Below are 15,666 nucleotides of genomic sequence, written 5' to 3' on the forward strand. Positions count from 1 at the left end.
GAATCTGCTTAGACTGCTGCCCCCGCGACCCGAATTACGGATAAGCGGGAGAAGATGAAATTAAATGATATATATATAATGTGTGTGTTTGTATACACATACACACATTGTCACATATTGTATTTTGGTATGTTGACAATGGAATGTCAACAGAGCAGAGTAAATATAAAGCAATTCATGGAATTTAGACTGAGATAAAGGAAGAAGTGTATTTTGTAAAGCGTTTATCTTACCAACCATAAATTCAGCTCAGTTTAATTTCAGTTTGTCAAAAAAGAAATTTCTGTTTTTAATTCAACTGCTTATTTGGATAGGGTTTTATTTCATTATTCTTATTTTGCCACCTAAAGTAGAAAGATTAGATGCATGACTTGTGGGATAAAGTCTGAAAATGATGGTGACAAAAGAAATTCAAAGAAAAATGGATGACAATGGCTGTGGTGGTGCTTTTATGATACTCATATCTCTTCCGAATATTCATCATGATATCAGTGAGACACAAAATGACTGGCATTTAATCTTTTACACAATAGATTTATTTGCAAAATGCGTCTGTGCTTGTTCTTTCCTTTTTTCTTTCCAAACAGCACAAAGCAAAGTCCAATGTGTTTCAAATAACAAACAAACAAACAAACAAACAAAAACCCAACAAAACACTTCAGCTGTCAGTTTGAACTCAAGCTGAGTCTGAAGTTCTACATCTATCAAAGGCAAAGAAAGTGAAGTATCGGTGGTAGCATTGTAGGTGTGCATGCTCATACAGTGATCTTTTACATGTGTCTGTACAGGGTTACAACGTGTTTTAATTGTTTTGAAATGTGCACTCAAAAGAAATTTAGAATGAAAATGATACACGGCAAACATTTATGGCCGTTAGAGGGACAGTGTTTGCCGTATCTGCTGCAGAAACCAACCATTGCAGTGTAAAGATAAATTCCATAAACATATTTTTGAAAAACAGACACGGGCCCTGTCCAAATGTCCATCTCTAATAAGTGTTGTGTGGATTCAGAATGTTTTTTTTTTTTTTTTTTCAAAATACAGACTGTGAATATCATATTTTATAAACAATTCACATTATGTACAAGCTATGTGCACTCTGAGCAAAATCTGCTTCAAAAACTACAAACGTTACAACTCTGGAGAGATTAGCACAGCATATGTACATGTACAAATTACACACATCCTCATTTATAAATAATTCAAAATTCCATGGTCACTAATGTGTGGCAGTTCTCAGATTTCGCTTTGTCGGAGCATGTGTGTGTGTGTGTGTGTGTGTGTGTGTGTGTGTGTGTGTGTGTGTGTGTGTGTGTGTGTGTGCTAAAGCATGTATGCAATTCAGCCAAAAGTAGTAAAGCTATTATAAAATTATGAATTAAGTGCTCTGTTGATGTGGAGGATCGGAATGGTCACATAATCATTGCCCCCGTATCTCATCATGCTCTGTAAACTCAAAGGTTCACATTTTACAGATGTGTTAAGGGCTCTGCAGTTGTAACCAATAGCTTGGATTGATCACAGTGGTATAATATAGTGGTCCTGAACACTAAGCAAAAACTGTTTGCATAATGCAAACCGAAGACAGTAGCTCAGGGTAGAGAGCCTATGTCATTTTTTTTGGGTTACATGATTTAAATGACAGACGTCATGCATAATATGTATACATTTGCCAATATTATCAGCAAGTGATGTACTTTTTCACTACAACCAAAATGAGTCCAGTGGTACTACTGCAGCACTCAAGCGGCAAATCTAACAGGGGTCAGTGCTGTAAACTTGCATCATCAATGTTAAACTGTCATAAATTGTTTACTCTGTCGAAGATAGATGAGTGTTGCTTGGAAATTTTTTTTTTGATGAAATCAGTGCATGGCCCTTATGCACAAAGATGTGTGTGCTGAAGAAGTATAGAACAATCACCCATTTAAACATGGGAGCACTGAAGCCAAGCCCATAAACCCCATTTCTTTTTTGTATTTTTAAATTAAATTATAATTATTTGGCAGTGTGAAAAAACATGCTCACTATGGTTATGATTGAAACATAGGAAAATATCTTTAGGATGTTTATGAACTATGTATAAGTTACCATCCGAACCAGTGCACAAATTCACTCGTGTGTGTATTTTCGGTCGGGATGGGCCCACTTTATACTACTCCTAAAGAGAGACAAGTGCTGTACAAAAGGCCTGTAAGAGGAGATCCAACTGCAGCACAGGTCACGCTTGGGCTCTTTTTTAAGCTTGGAAACAAAAGAGCGCACACACACTTTGAAAATCTCAGCTTGCAGTTAATGTACATAACTGCACTGATTTCAGATTTTAAACATTTAATGAAAATATATTTCTAGAGAAATAATTTCGATTTTTTTTCTTTCTGGGGACAATAAAGGGTTTTTTACAAAATATGTTCAGCAGAAATAGAAGGATCCTGTTTTTGTTTTCCAACCAACACAGAAGTGATACAGTCACAGCTGCATGTGTGCTTCCAGAAGACAAATGTCTAACAACTATGCCAGCTGTTCTTAATGTTTTTGTACATAGTACACACTTTTCTGTGTAGAATATTCATAAGTTATTATTGCTATTACTGAAAGCCTTCGAGCTCTTCGAAACGAACGGAACATTTGCAGAAATGAGTCAATTTGAAGATAGTTAGCGGTTGGATTATCTTTTGATTGTGTTTGTGTGCATGTGAGATTATAGCATTACTATTTATTCTGAATTACATCAAGCAGGAAAACCCTTTTTCAATCTGTTAGTGGCATTTTATAGCGTGTTGTGCTAAAATACCTATTGACACTTCCTTATGTGAACAATAACATTTGTCCTTCATGTTGTTTTAAATTCCTTCACTTAAGGCACTTCCAAATATGTAAGCGGTGATGGAAAAGTAATAACAGTCTCTCTCTCTCTCTCTCTCTCTCTCTCTCTCTCTCTCTCTCTCTCTCTCTCTTGTTTTAACTTTCATTGTCATGCGTTCTCTTCTCAGCAGCTTTCAGGGCTAATGGACAGTCAGAGCGAGGTCACAGTGGTAGGTCTTGGCGAGTTAGGAAGGCTACAAGAAGGAGGGGTGGAGCTTGTTTGTGGATTGAGCTCTCGGGTTGTGTTCTCATTCAGTCTGCAGAGCTGCTCCTCTCCCTGGCGTATAAGTTCGTCCAGGTGGCGCTGGCGGATGAGCAGGGCCGGTTTGGCACGAATGTAACTCCGATAGTCGTGCAGCTCTGCAGGGCTCAGATAGCCACTCAGGAACTGGAGCACGATGCGCTCACGCCGGTCCAGGTTCTCTTTCAGCTCCCGTGCGTCCTCCCGTTGACTGCGCAGCTGCCTTTGTTTCTGCTGCAAGGATGCCTGCACACAGCCATTACACAAGCTCGAATTACAGTGAAGCAGTTTAATCCTATATACAATAATGCAATGGCTGTAAAAGGAACTAGCAGCTACAACTACATTTATAACAGGGCACAATAAATAGTTTAATGAAGATAAAAATTAGGTAGCTCAAAAGCTAGAGACTTCACGGTCTTTAAACTCCATCCAGTCCACCACAAATGAAATATTTTGGACCTGTGTGTTAGACAGTGCTGTCAACCACCATCATCAAAACACCAATTGAGGAATATTAATAGGAAGAATATATATTTCCTTCTTTTACAGTTCAATGCCAAAGCAAACTGAAGCTGTATTGCTGGCTTTTGGTGGCCTGAGGTCTTATGAATATAATTATATTGACTGCTTTTCTTAATTCTTTTGGCATTTGTACATTTACTTGAAACAATATTTTAATGATTACTTGCATTATCAAAGAGTGTAGCAATAAACGGCACGTGATCCTTTAGTCTGCCAAAAACTACTAGATACATTTTCACTTGTTCGTATATTTCCCCTATTTAAAGCACCGTTCAATAATTACAATTCCTTTTTTTCTGAACTCCAACCAGTTTACAGCATGTGTACCATCAGGGACTGTTTTGGTTAAACAATGGTTTTGCCTGTGAGCAATGGGAAGCCTGTGAGCTCGAATCATGGCATGGCCAAGCAATTAAAATGTTGGATGTATATGGATTAATCTTAATGTCATCATCGGAACGGTTCTTATGAGGTACTGTCTTGTAAGAAAAGTTATTTTTTTGGTTGAACTTATAGCAACCGTTGTTAAGAGGTTAATGTCAGGATTTTACTTTATTCATGTGAATCAACTATGCGTTTTGCAACATGGTTCAAAGAAATAAAATATAGTAATAGTAATAAAATCCATCAGGAACAATCAAGACTAATATCCCTTGCTTTGATTTTAGAGTAATCATAAATAACAATTATTTATCCCTCCTGCTATTCAGGTCAATTGATGTGTATTAACAATGGGCATTATCCCGTAGCTGCTGTACAGATATAGAGATACAAATATAAATAAATTAATTAGTCCCTATAAGTTTATCCCTATAAATGTATCCTTAATGAGAAAGCCAGTGGTGTCAGTGATATGGAAACGTTGCTGCTATTACAGCCCTAAGCCACTGTAGCAAATTGTTTATATGAATTATAGTCCAGATCCATCTTCATGGTTCTGGAGTTTAACCTTCCATACTATTATGGATATACAGCAGTATTCATACGGAATAAACATGTGCTGAATTAGACCGTGAGCAGCCCTTAGAACTTGTTCATATGTGTTTTGGTTGAGGTAGTTAGAATTTAGATTTTAATGTAAATGATATGATTTATTGCCACGTTGAAGAGATGGCAGGTCTGAGTTAAATCTCAAGGATTTTGTAATTATCATAAATTCTGGCACACTAATGGTGTCAAACTGTTACTGAAACATACAGCAAAACAGTTTAAAGTACACCACAGTATGGCACAGTGAATTAATTTTCTTCCCAGATTCCATCTTGTTAGAAAGCCATGACACATTAATCCGTAGTTGAGGATTAAAGGCATTGCTCAGAGGCCCAGCAGTGGTATCTTGGCAGTGCTGGTGTTCAAACTTCTCACCTTCCAATCCTGTAACCTTAAATGAGGAGCTGTACAATCGACCCTGCAATCGACCGAAGTCCAACTTCAAACAAAGAGGCTGTTGCGTAACAGGAACTTTGTTTGAAGTTGGACGGAAACATGGTCGACATCATAACCACCACATTTGCATTTACAGCATTTCACAGACTCCTCTATACAGAGCAATAGAAGTGCTTTGTAGTTTCCAGCAGAAACATACCTCATGCAGAGGTGGCAAAAGTACACACATCCATTACTTAAGTAGAAGTACAGTTTTAAAATACTCGGGTAAAAGTTGAAGTACTGATTATACCTTTTTACTTAAATGAAAGTAAAGAAGTCTTGGCTCTGACATGTACTTAAGTAAAAAGTAGTTATTACTTCTACCTGTTTTAGCTGTTAACTGGACCTCACATCATATTAATATTAGATAGATAGATAGATAGATAGATAGATAGATAGATAGATAGATAGATAGATAGATAGATAGATAGATAGATAGATAGATAGATAGATAGATGGGCGTAAATTTCATTTAACAGTAGGGGGGACAATAAATATAAAATTTCTCATGAGCAATTTTTGAAGGGGGACACAAATAATAGTCAAATTGTACTTATAATGACACAGTGTCCCCACAGTGAAAAACTTTGCTTTTATTATTGTAGCATGGAGAATGCTTCATTATGGTTATTTTAAGTTTTTCTCAGGTTCAATGACAAAGCAAAACAAGGAATTAAAAAAAGGTTTAACATTTTATTTAAAATAAATTTAGACACTTAAGAACAGAATAGAAACTGATTATAAAAATACAGTGGGGTCAGTTCGGATGTAGCACAGTGCTCATTTAGTAAATGCACAGATAAACAATATGCTAATTAAGTTAACATTATGTCAAGTCGTCCCAAATAAAACACTGCATGGGAAACGGCTTTGGTGTGTTAGTGTCAGTGCACTATGCTACAAGCTATTGTAAACAAGCTAACGTTCACTAGATAAGTCATATTTTAATCGCTAATAGAGCAGATTCATGGAAAATTACATCGCTAATCAGCATTTTTGCCGCAACTAATTCATGAATGAGTCTGCATCAACTACATTAAAGAGAATCGCTTTATTTAAAGTGAATAAAATACGTTAGTTAATGGAGCTGAACATTAATTGAGTCGCAGTCACACACCTGACTCGTGTGTGTAGAGTAGGTGAGATGAACTGGGAAAGCAGGCAGTGGGTCAAACCACTGTGAGGAAGGGGAGGGGGGGAACTGTTTCTAAATGCATGTTTGCGTTGTTTTTTTTCTACTTACACAATTATATAGGTATACATAGATATATTGTTTACAATAGAGAGTGCGATATTTTTTAGATAATTTTTTTTGAGGGGGCACAACCCTCGGATGGGGGGGGTGGAAATGTCCCCTCCGCCCCCCCCCCCCCGGGATTTACGCCCATGTTGTTACCTAATGAATTTATTTCAGCGGATTAACAGGAAATCGGTTGTTCGGCTGAAATCAGCGCGCAGTGAAAAGAGAAATTTGATATTTCACCAAATCAATGGATTAAAACTAAAGTAACGAGCCTGTTTTGAAAATGTAAGAAGTAAAAAGTACAGATATTTGTGTAAAAATGTAATGAGTAAAAGTAAAAAGTTGTCTGAAAAATAAATAGTGGAGTAAAGTACTGATAACAGAAAAATCTACTTAAGTACAGTAACGAAGTATTTGTACTCCGTTACTTCCCACCTCTGACCTCATGCTAGTAAAAACAGGGGATAGTACATTAACAATTACAGGTAGTATATTTTAGTCTTCAATTAGTGTTTGAAGAAAGTAAGTGTCTCAGCTGCTTAACCTAGCTTAGATGGGGCTGATCTCACCTCCTAGGTGTCAGTACTGAACGAAACTATTGCACATCTTTGTGGTGCAGGAAATGTAAGGAATGTGCTACTGAGCAGCTTTTGATAAGTGCCCTCAGGCAGGTATGACTGATCTGGTTTTTTTTTTAGATTGTAGGTCAGCATTAGGGTTTTAAATTTGAGGAGGACACAGGAAGCCGGTGGAAGGAACAAAGTCTTGTGAGAAAACTCAGCCATATTACAGAGGTTAGATGGGATGTAGAGGCAGATCTGCTAGAAGTGAATTGCCAGAGCCAAAGTTGACAATAGGCTGAATAATTAGTGGTTCAGGTGAACAGAGTAAGCAGAGGTATCTGGAATTGTCCAAAATTATTGCAATATTGACCCTTTGCACATTCATGAAACATCTCATTTGCATGTATTAATGCAAACAAAACTACAAAAAAGTTCAACTGCAAAGAAAGCTGTAAGCACCGATAAACAGAAGTGGTTTTGTCACATTTCTATAACAATAATAGATTTATTATTATTATTATTATTATTATTATTATTATTATTATTAATAATAATAATATCTATCTATCTATCTATCTATCTATCTATCTATCTATCTATCTATCTATCTATCTATCTATCAGCTGTGACATGTTAGTTATGAATAGACAAAGTCATATTATAATTATTATTTTAATTTGTCCTCATTTATTGGTCAATATGAGCTCGCTGTCTATATTTATTTTCCAGTTCTTTAATTCATGCCAATAAAATTAAACTCTTTCACAAAATCTTCTTGATGATATTCTTATAGAGAGTACAAAGCACTCTGTATAAGGTCATCTAGTAAATACCATAAATGTAATACAATAAGCAAATTAAACTCAAAAGTACATTCCATATACCAGCGGTCCCCAAAATTTTTTGTGCCACGGACCTGACAATATTTTCACGGACCGGCCTTTAAGGTGTGGCGGATAAATACAACAAAATAAAATGATACGACCGGCATAAAAACTAGTATTTTCTAAATATAATAATAAACGTGGATCCACTGTGTTGTTTTTTGTTCATTTTGCTCGCTTGGAGGTTTGAATTTAGCAGTAATGTGTTATGTTACCGGGCGGAGCAGCACCTTTAAGAAGGTAGTGGACGGAGGTAAGACACGTGACAGAGGCATCTTGACATGCATTAAGAGTGAGTCATAGACAGAAACAGAAAACGATAATTTTCTAAAATATATCATTGTTCAGAATCAGATAATAAATAAAACGGAAATAATGTAAGTTATGTATTCTTTCTGTGCCTCCCGGTACCAATTGACCCACAGACCGGTGCCGGTCTGCGGCCCGGGGGGTTGGGGACAATGCCATATACTATATAGAAAAGTTTAGTAATATGTGCATCTTACACAGCATAGCCAAAAAGATGTGGACTGAAGAACAGCTTTTAGGTAAATTGAAACCGTGTCTGACATCAGTATCTGAACTAACAAATGCTTTTATAACTGAATGGCAGATTATCTTTTAGCTCTACTCCAAAACCTTTTTCAATGGAGCAGACGCTGTTAGAGCGAGAGCCAATGATCGGATGGAATGTATACCCAGCACATATCAGCATGACAGTATGGTGTCTACATACTTTTGAGTATATAGTTTATATAATTTTAAAATAATCCAGGTGTTTGTTTCCTGGATAAATCTTCACACTCTTGGGATCATGAGTAGGATACAAACTTTTTTTTTTGAGAAATTACAGGATTTCCTTAAATGCTACATTTCTTGAGTAAATGATTAATGAAAAAATCCATTTGTATCCAGTTTTATAAACCAGATAATGTTTTTAAGCTACAAAATCAATGCAAACAATGTGAAATAATATTCTATGTATCATATTACACTATTTAAGGGTATGCCAATATTTAGAATGCACTAATGCTGATGACCCGAAGAAAATACTAATAATTAAGTGAAATAATTTATTCTGGAATTGAGAGTGTATCATCAACAGAGCTCTACTTTAAGCTGAATAACTAGCCTTTCGTGCACATGAGTACAGCAGCTATTTGTCAGAGATCATAGTGAACACTGACCTCAGTAGCATTTGTAAATGAATCGAGATTGGCCTCTGTCAATGGAAATTGACTGTAGAGTGATGAACAATGTGAAACACTGAATATGTTCTTTTGTCACAATAGAACAGACAACAATAATAACTAAAAGGAATCCCTTACGGCATTAAAACAGGCCTGCACTAAAAGTGATTTTACAATACAGAAAAAAACATAACAATTCCCCTTTTCCTAGCATTGTATTAGACAATCTGCATTGCTATAGATTTGGCTTTAGTCAGGAACTAACTTACATCTACCCTGTTTTTCTATTGTCTGCCTTTCTGTCGTTTATTTTTATTTTTTTATTCACCTGACTTGTTGACAACTTCCCAAGCAACTATAATATTCAACACCTTTCAGCGAAGATTCCCAGAGGAATTCTGAACTGAAGTAAACAACTGTATCCAGCAGTGAACAACCCGACTCATTAAGTTGTGTTTTTTCAACTACTCGTATGACCCTCTCGCTAGACAGTTATCATTTGTCTTGCTAGACATTTATTTCTATAAGTCTAATGTTAATAATTCAAAAAATCTTAGTAATCATTTTAGTAAATCATTGCAATTGATTTCAGTTCAATTGAGTGGCAATAAAGACTATTTACAGAATTGTTCTAATTCCAAAAGACTACATTGTTTTTATCTTTGTTTATTATTCTAAAAATGGCCTATTGTGCAATAAGTACTTTTTTTTTTTTTTTAAATGCCATGCAAAAATATTTATTTTACATTTAACCTCTTGTTGGATCAGAAACGGTAAAAAAAAACCCATAAAACATTTTCGTACAGAACCATATCTACTTTTTCTTTTTGCTGCTCCCATTAGGGGGCGCCACAGCGGCTCATCCGTCTCTATACTACTCTGTCCTTTACATCTGCCTCTTTCAAGCCAACTTTCACCACATCCATACAACCATACAAACCATACAACATCACAGGTCTCACCACAGTTCTATAAACTTTCCCTTTCACTCTTTTATCTTCTATATACCCTTCTATCACAAATCACTCCTGTCACTCTTCTCCATCCACTCCACCCTGCCTGTACTCTTTTCTCTTCTGCACTTCTCCAACACACTCTCCATTACTTTGCACTGTTGACCCCAGGTACTTAAACTTCTCCACCTTCTCCACCTTTTCTCCCTGCAACCTAGGAGCCGATCCTTAATGCAAACCAACCTCCACCTTAAACCAGTCTGTCGTTCCTACTGCACACTCTACTGCTGTCACACTGTCCTCATACATGTCCTGCACCACCCTCACATACTTCTCCAACACACCTGACTTCCTCATACAATACCACAACTCCTCTCTTGGCACCCTGTCGTACACTTTCTCTAAATCCACAAACACACAATGCAACTCCTTCTGACCTTCTCTATACTTCTCCATCAACATTCTCAAAGCAAATAATGCGTCTGTGGTGCTCTTCCTCGGCATGAAACCATACTGTTGCTCACAGATGGTCACTTCTTCTATCAGCCTGGCTTCCACTACTCTTTCCCATGACTTCATGGTGTGACTGATCAACTTTATTCCCCTGTAGTTACTGCATCTCCATGCTTCTACCGGTATGTCATCTGGTCCAACCGACTTTCCACTCTTCATCCTCTTAATAGCTAAATAACCTCTTTACTAATCCTATCCATTTCCTGCTTCACCATCTCCACATCATCCAACCTTCTTGCTCTCTCATTTTCCTCATTCATCAGCTGCTCAAAATACTCCATCCATCTTCTCAACACACTCTCCTCACTAGTCAACACATTTCCATCTCCATCCTTTATTGCTCTAACTTGCAGCACATCCTTCCCAGCTCGGTCCCTCTGCCTGGCCAAAATAAATACTTTTCTTCCTCCTTAGTGTCCAACTTCTCATACAGCTCCTCATATGCTTTTTCCTTGGCTTTCGCCACATCCCTCTTTATCTGCTGCAGCATACTCCTGCCTACTTTTCTCATCACTCTGTCGATCCCAATTCTGTTTCGCCAACCTCTTTCTCCTTATGCTCTCCTGCACTTCCTCATTCCACCACCACGTCTCTTTGTCTTCCTTTCTATTTCTAAATGTCACACCAAGTACCTTCCTCATATCTATATCTATATATTTACTTTTGAACAGTCTATCTACTGTACACTGTATATATAATCTATACTATATATGATCCAAACCCAGCCATTAGGGTTGCACAAGCCAGTGCACTCTTAGTGCCGGTCCCAAGCCTGGATAAATGGGGAGGGTTGTGTTAGGAAGGGCATCCAGCATAAAAACGTGCCAAATCGAACATGCGGATCACAAATTCGGATGATCCGCTATGGCGACCCCTATTGGGAGAAGCCGAAAAAATGTATAGTATTTACAAATACACTACACACTATACCTTCTCTCATTAATATCTCAACTATGGTTGCATTTTTTGACAGACTTTTAAGTTCACTATGATAGTGGTTGGTTCATTCTGTGGTTGGCAAAAATCACGTGCCTTTTTTTGTTGTATGTTCCGAGCAATATACCAGATTAAGAAAGTTTTTTGTAGCACATTATCTGTATAAATATTCCATAAGTGATGCGTATTCCCCTTACACAATACTGTATCTAATAGAGATAGACAATACTGTTTACATCATGTAATATTTCTACCATGTAGTGAATATTGTTTCAATGTCATGTCAGTCACTTTGACATTGTTGTGGAATTCCACACACAGTAGAAATAAAATGGTGTAAAAAAAAAAAAAAAAAAAAAAAAACCATTCTGTGAGCAGCAATACTATGAGGGGAGACGCCTTCAAGTATGTGCCTTGTCTTGTGTCACATTACAGATTGCAATGAGTAAATGTTCATCTGGCGCCCCCTGGTGACCGCTACACTGAACATGCGTCATGTTTTAAACATGCTTACAATTTCTATGTAATGAGTAATGAGTGATGGGTGTGAAACTGAAAACTAACACACCTATAATAACATCCACAATGAATAGTAAGCTAATGACTGTAGATATTGAAATCCAATATCTCTCTGTCTCTCTTTCTCTCTCACACACACACACACACACACAAAGAAATAAAGAAAACCTTCCACGCTATACAACTCTACTATATCTTACATTTGATTTATCTAAATAATACATCATTATTAACCAAACTGATTAGGTATTATTTAAACAATTAGGAGACACCGAGTGTATATTTTCATTTTTTACAGGTTCATGCAACCATCTTTGCTCTCAGTTCCAATTCATATTTTGATGTGATGTAATTAAATTTGACCACTGAATGTTTGTTTAAGTATTTCAGAAACTGCTGAGTTCCTGTGATTTTAACACACAGCAGTATCCACAATCAACACAGAATGGTGTGGCAAACAAAAAACATCCTGTGAGCAGCAGCACTATGAGGGGAAATGCCTTGTTGATGACAGGGACTGGACGGACCGGATAAAGCTGACAGGAAGTCTATAGAACCTCAAATAACCACTCTTTATGCTCTCAGTGAGCAGAAAAGCAACACAGACTGCACAGGACACCTGGGCTTTTTCAGAACAAACACTGGTCAGTGTTTTAAATGTTGTGTGTTTGTGATTTGTTCATCTGTTTTAATTCTTTTCAGAGTGAAAAACACTTAAACTGTGGAATTCAACAGGAACTTTGATTACCCGATAAAGCAAATGTGCAGTCATTAGTCATCCATGACGAGATAATGGATTGTTCTTCCTATGTATATAGACAAGACCATTTCCTGTTTATCCACCCAGTTTACGTGCTCTGTGTCTAGTCAGCACTTGATAAATTTGGATTTTTATTTGTATTTTATTGGATTTTTTTGTTGTTGTTACATATTGTTGTTTGTTCCTGTAATAACGGCTACATTTTGGGTCATTGGAAACAAAAATTAGTTAAATAATTGCAATAAACACAGCTCTTTTACACAGACAGACTAACTTCAGGACTGGGATCAGTGTGTTTGAACAGCTCACCCTCTCCTCCGTGCTTCCCTTCTCTGGCTCCCCCTGCAGGGCATTGAGGGCATTCTCCACACGGGCTAGACGTCCGCTCAGAGAAAGCAGCAGGTTGACGATTTTTTCTAAGTCGCCAATAAACATACGATACTTCTCACTCTCGTTGGGCTTGCAGTGATCCTCCACCAGTGCCTCTATCCTGCAGCCCAGAGCACTGTAGCTCTGCTGTTCCTCGGCCAGTCTCTCTCTCTCCATCCGCAATGCCTCTAAGCTCACTGTCAGTGCCTGTAGGAGCTCCACCTACAGAGGATACATTTATCCATTATGAAAAATTATATATTTAAAAAATTTTAAATAGTTAATTTTGCCATGAACTATTTTTCTAAAAGCAACGTAATTGTATTTCTGTCCAGAAAATTAAATGGGTGGAAATCAAACCTTCTTTTCATTCAAATTGCACTCATTCTCATCCAGATCAGTCTCCATCCGTCCCTTCATTTGAGCCTCAGCAGAAGCACACCCTGTGTTCTGAGCACTGTGTGAGGTAGCGTGCACACAAACACACACACACACACACACACACACACACACACACACACACACACACACAAAAGATCAGGTAAAATAAATAATGCATCATGCATCTAAATAAAATAAAAAGAATAAGTGATGCAACAACACATTCTTTTTATTTCATTTAGAGGCATGATGTCAAAAATTACATGTACATTATCAGATAGTTATGAAATATTATTTTGCTTAAGACTATTTGTGCCTTGTCCCTTTTAAATAAGCATTCAATCAACAAATCAATTCAAATCTATTTTTCGAGGGTCATTAACTTCCCGTCCCACTTCTCAAAGTGGATTGCACACACACATGCACAGAAAGTCAGTCATACTCAAATACTCAAAGTGAGGTAGAGCAAGAGAATGTGATTACAGATTAACTAGATTCCACTCAGCAAACAGGGCATAAGTAACTGTCACACTCTTGCGCACACAATGGCAGTGATGACGCATATGTTCAGACAGACCACGTCACGTCTTTCAAAACTCGTCTCCTCTATTTAGTCCGAATCCAATCGCATGGACTTACCCACCTAATTTTTTCAAGTATAAAAATGAATGTGCTTTCTTGTAAATATACACCATCATACATTTTTTTTCTTATATTTAGCTAATTAAAAATTTTAATTTTTAATTAAAAAATGTGTTCAACCATGTAACAATGGATCAATTAAATGTTTTGGTTAAATTATATTTTTCTCCACAACAACAACAACTTTTTATAAAATGTATGCAATGGACCACAATAGATTTGAATGTTGAGCGTTTAGTAAAATTAGCATAAAGTTTTCTCTCATTTCTATCATGCTGAATATGTGCACGCCCTTTACCACTAGATGGTAGTGTTGTCACACTGTTGGTTCCGCGCCATGAAAATCCTTTAAATATCATGAAAACCTTCTAATTACACGAGTTGACATTGTACTCAGAAATGAGTATAGAATATGGACTATACCAACTATAGATTGTTAGAAAGATTCTTTTTGGATAACATTTACTAATCTATTAAGGACTGATTGCATTGTAGAAATATGTTTTATGTATTAACCTATATTTTTATAGATAGATTGATCTTTCTTTTCTGTATTCCATGTAGTTTGGTCTAGCTGTCTACCTTTAGCTAACTGCATTCACCAAAAATCTTTTGTCAAAGACTTCATAATTCAGTCATTCCACCCCCTTAGACATCCCATAATAATAATTCCCCAATATACCCCTAAATAAAAGAGCAGGACCATGTTTCTTCATACCTTTCTCCTGCATGACTGTTGCTGTTCTTCCAATGCTGTGGAGCAGATGAGCATGAAGGAAAGATGTCTTCCATCAGGTCCAGTGTAGTGGTGCTTGACCAGATGTCCAGAAGCGAAGCAAGGGCCTCATCACGGCTCACCAGTTCCTGGGCCAGAATCTCCACCTGCACCTCTGCCTCCGTCTGCTCTCTCCTGGCTAGCAATGGTGATTGTGGACCTTCTGAAAGCTCTTCTGCAACAGCTTCGGTGATCACAGCGAAAATGGACTCCGAAGGTGTTGACAAGGAAGAGATGTGCAACTGGCCCTCTTTTTCTTGGTGGGCAGTTATGACAGATGGATGCTCAATGGAAGAGATGCTGAAATGGAAGCATGCAAAGTGATTAGTTTTTTTCCATTTAACTTTATTCATTTCTATAAAAAAAATTTTTAATCTAAGCATTAAATGAAAAAGAGAAACAGTGCCCTATTTGTGTGAAGGCACAAGCACATTGGGTGTAAATTAATTTTTATTTTTTTCCTTTAGCTGATATTTTTGTGATTTTTTTTTTTTATTTTGTGATTTCCATTCCTAGAAATGAAAGGCAAGTTGTTGCAGTGTGGATGAAATGATCTTGGTACAGCTGTAGGATTATATAATCCACGTTTTTTCAAGTTGTGTTTGTTAATTTTTTTACTAAGATTCCTAAAAGCCAAAGGTTCAAATTGAATGACTATAACCTGAAAAAGCCTACGACAAAATAAATTGTTCAGTTAAGTTCATTATTCATTTTCTCCCGCTCATCCGTAATTGGGGTCGCGGGGGCAGCAGTCTAAGCAGGCCCCCGCCTTCGACTGCTGCCCAATCCTCACAGCACCGTCCCTTACGGTCCCTCCTGCAGGTGGTGAGCCCACGGGAAGAAGTTCATTATATAATCGATAATAAATATGCATAATAT

At 37.1% G+C, this 15,666-nt stretch overlaps 1 protein-coding gene and 1 long non-coding RNA gene across 12 annotated transcripts in view; one reads left to right on the plus strand and one right to left on the minus strand.

The window, feature by feature from the left end:
* LOC310739423 overlaps window positions 1-15,666 on the plus strand; it is a 195,388-nt gene that overhangs the window by 55,105 nt on the left and 124,617 nt on the right. The gene's annotated exons all lie outside the window — the stretch shown is intronic.
* shroom3 (shroom family member 3) overlaps window positions 514-15,666 on the minus strand; it is a 95,331-nt gene continuing 80,178 nt past the window's right edge. For all 11 annotated transcript variants that reach the window (XM_083565326.1, XM_083565325.1, XM_083565327.1 and 8 more), the window contains 4 exons: window positions 14,731-15,087; window positions 13,350-13,446; window positions 12,930-13,211; window positions 514-3,352 (listed from right to left, as the gene is read on the minus strand). In XM_083565326.1, the coding sequence (XP_083421452.1) occupies window positions 3,017-3,352; window positions 12,930-13,211; window positions 13,350-13,446; window positions 14,731-15,087 (1,072 nt within the window). In that variant the 3' untranslated portion in view covers window positions 514-3,016. The remainder of the gene's footprint in view (window positions 3,353-12,929; window positions 13,212-13,349; window positions 13,447-14,730; window positions 15,088-15,666) is intronic.

Source organism: Silurus aristotelis (genome assembly GCF_946808225.1).
Source record: "Silurus aristotelis genome assembly, chromosome: 16".
NCBI classification, from domain to species: domain Eukaryota; kingdom Metazoa; phylum Chordata; class Actinopteri; order Siluriformes; family Siluridae; genus Silurus; species Silurus aristotelis.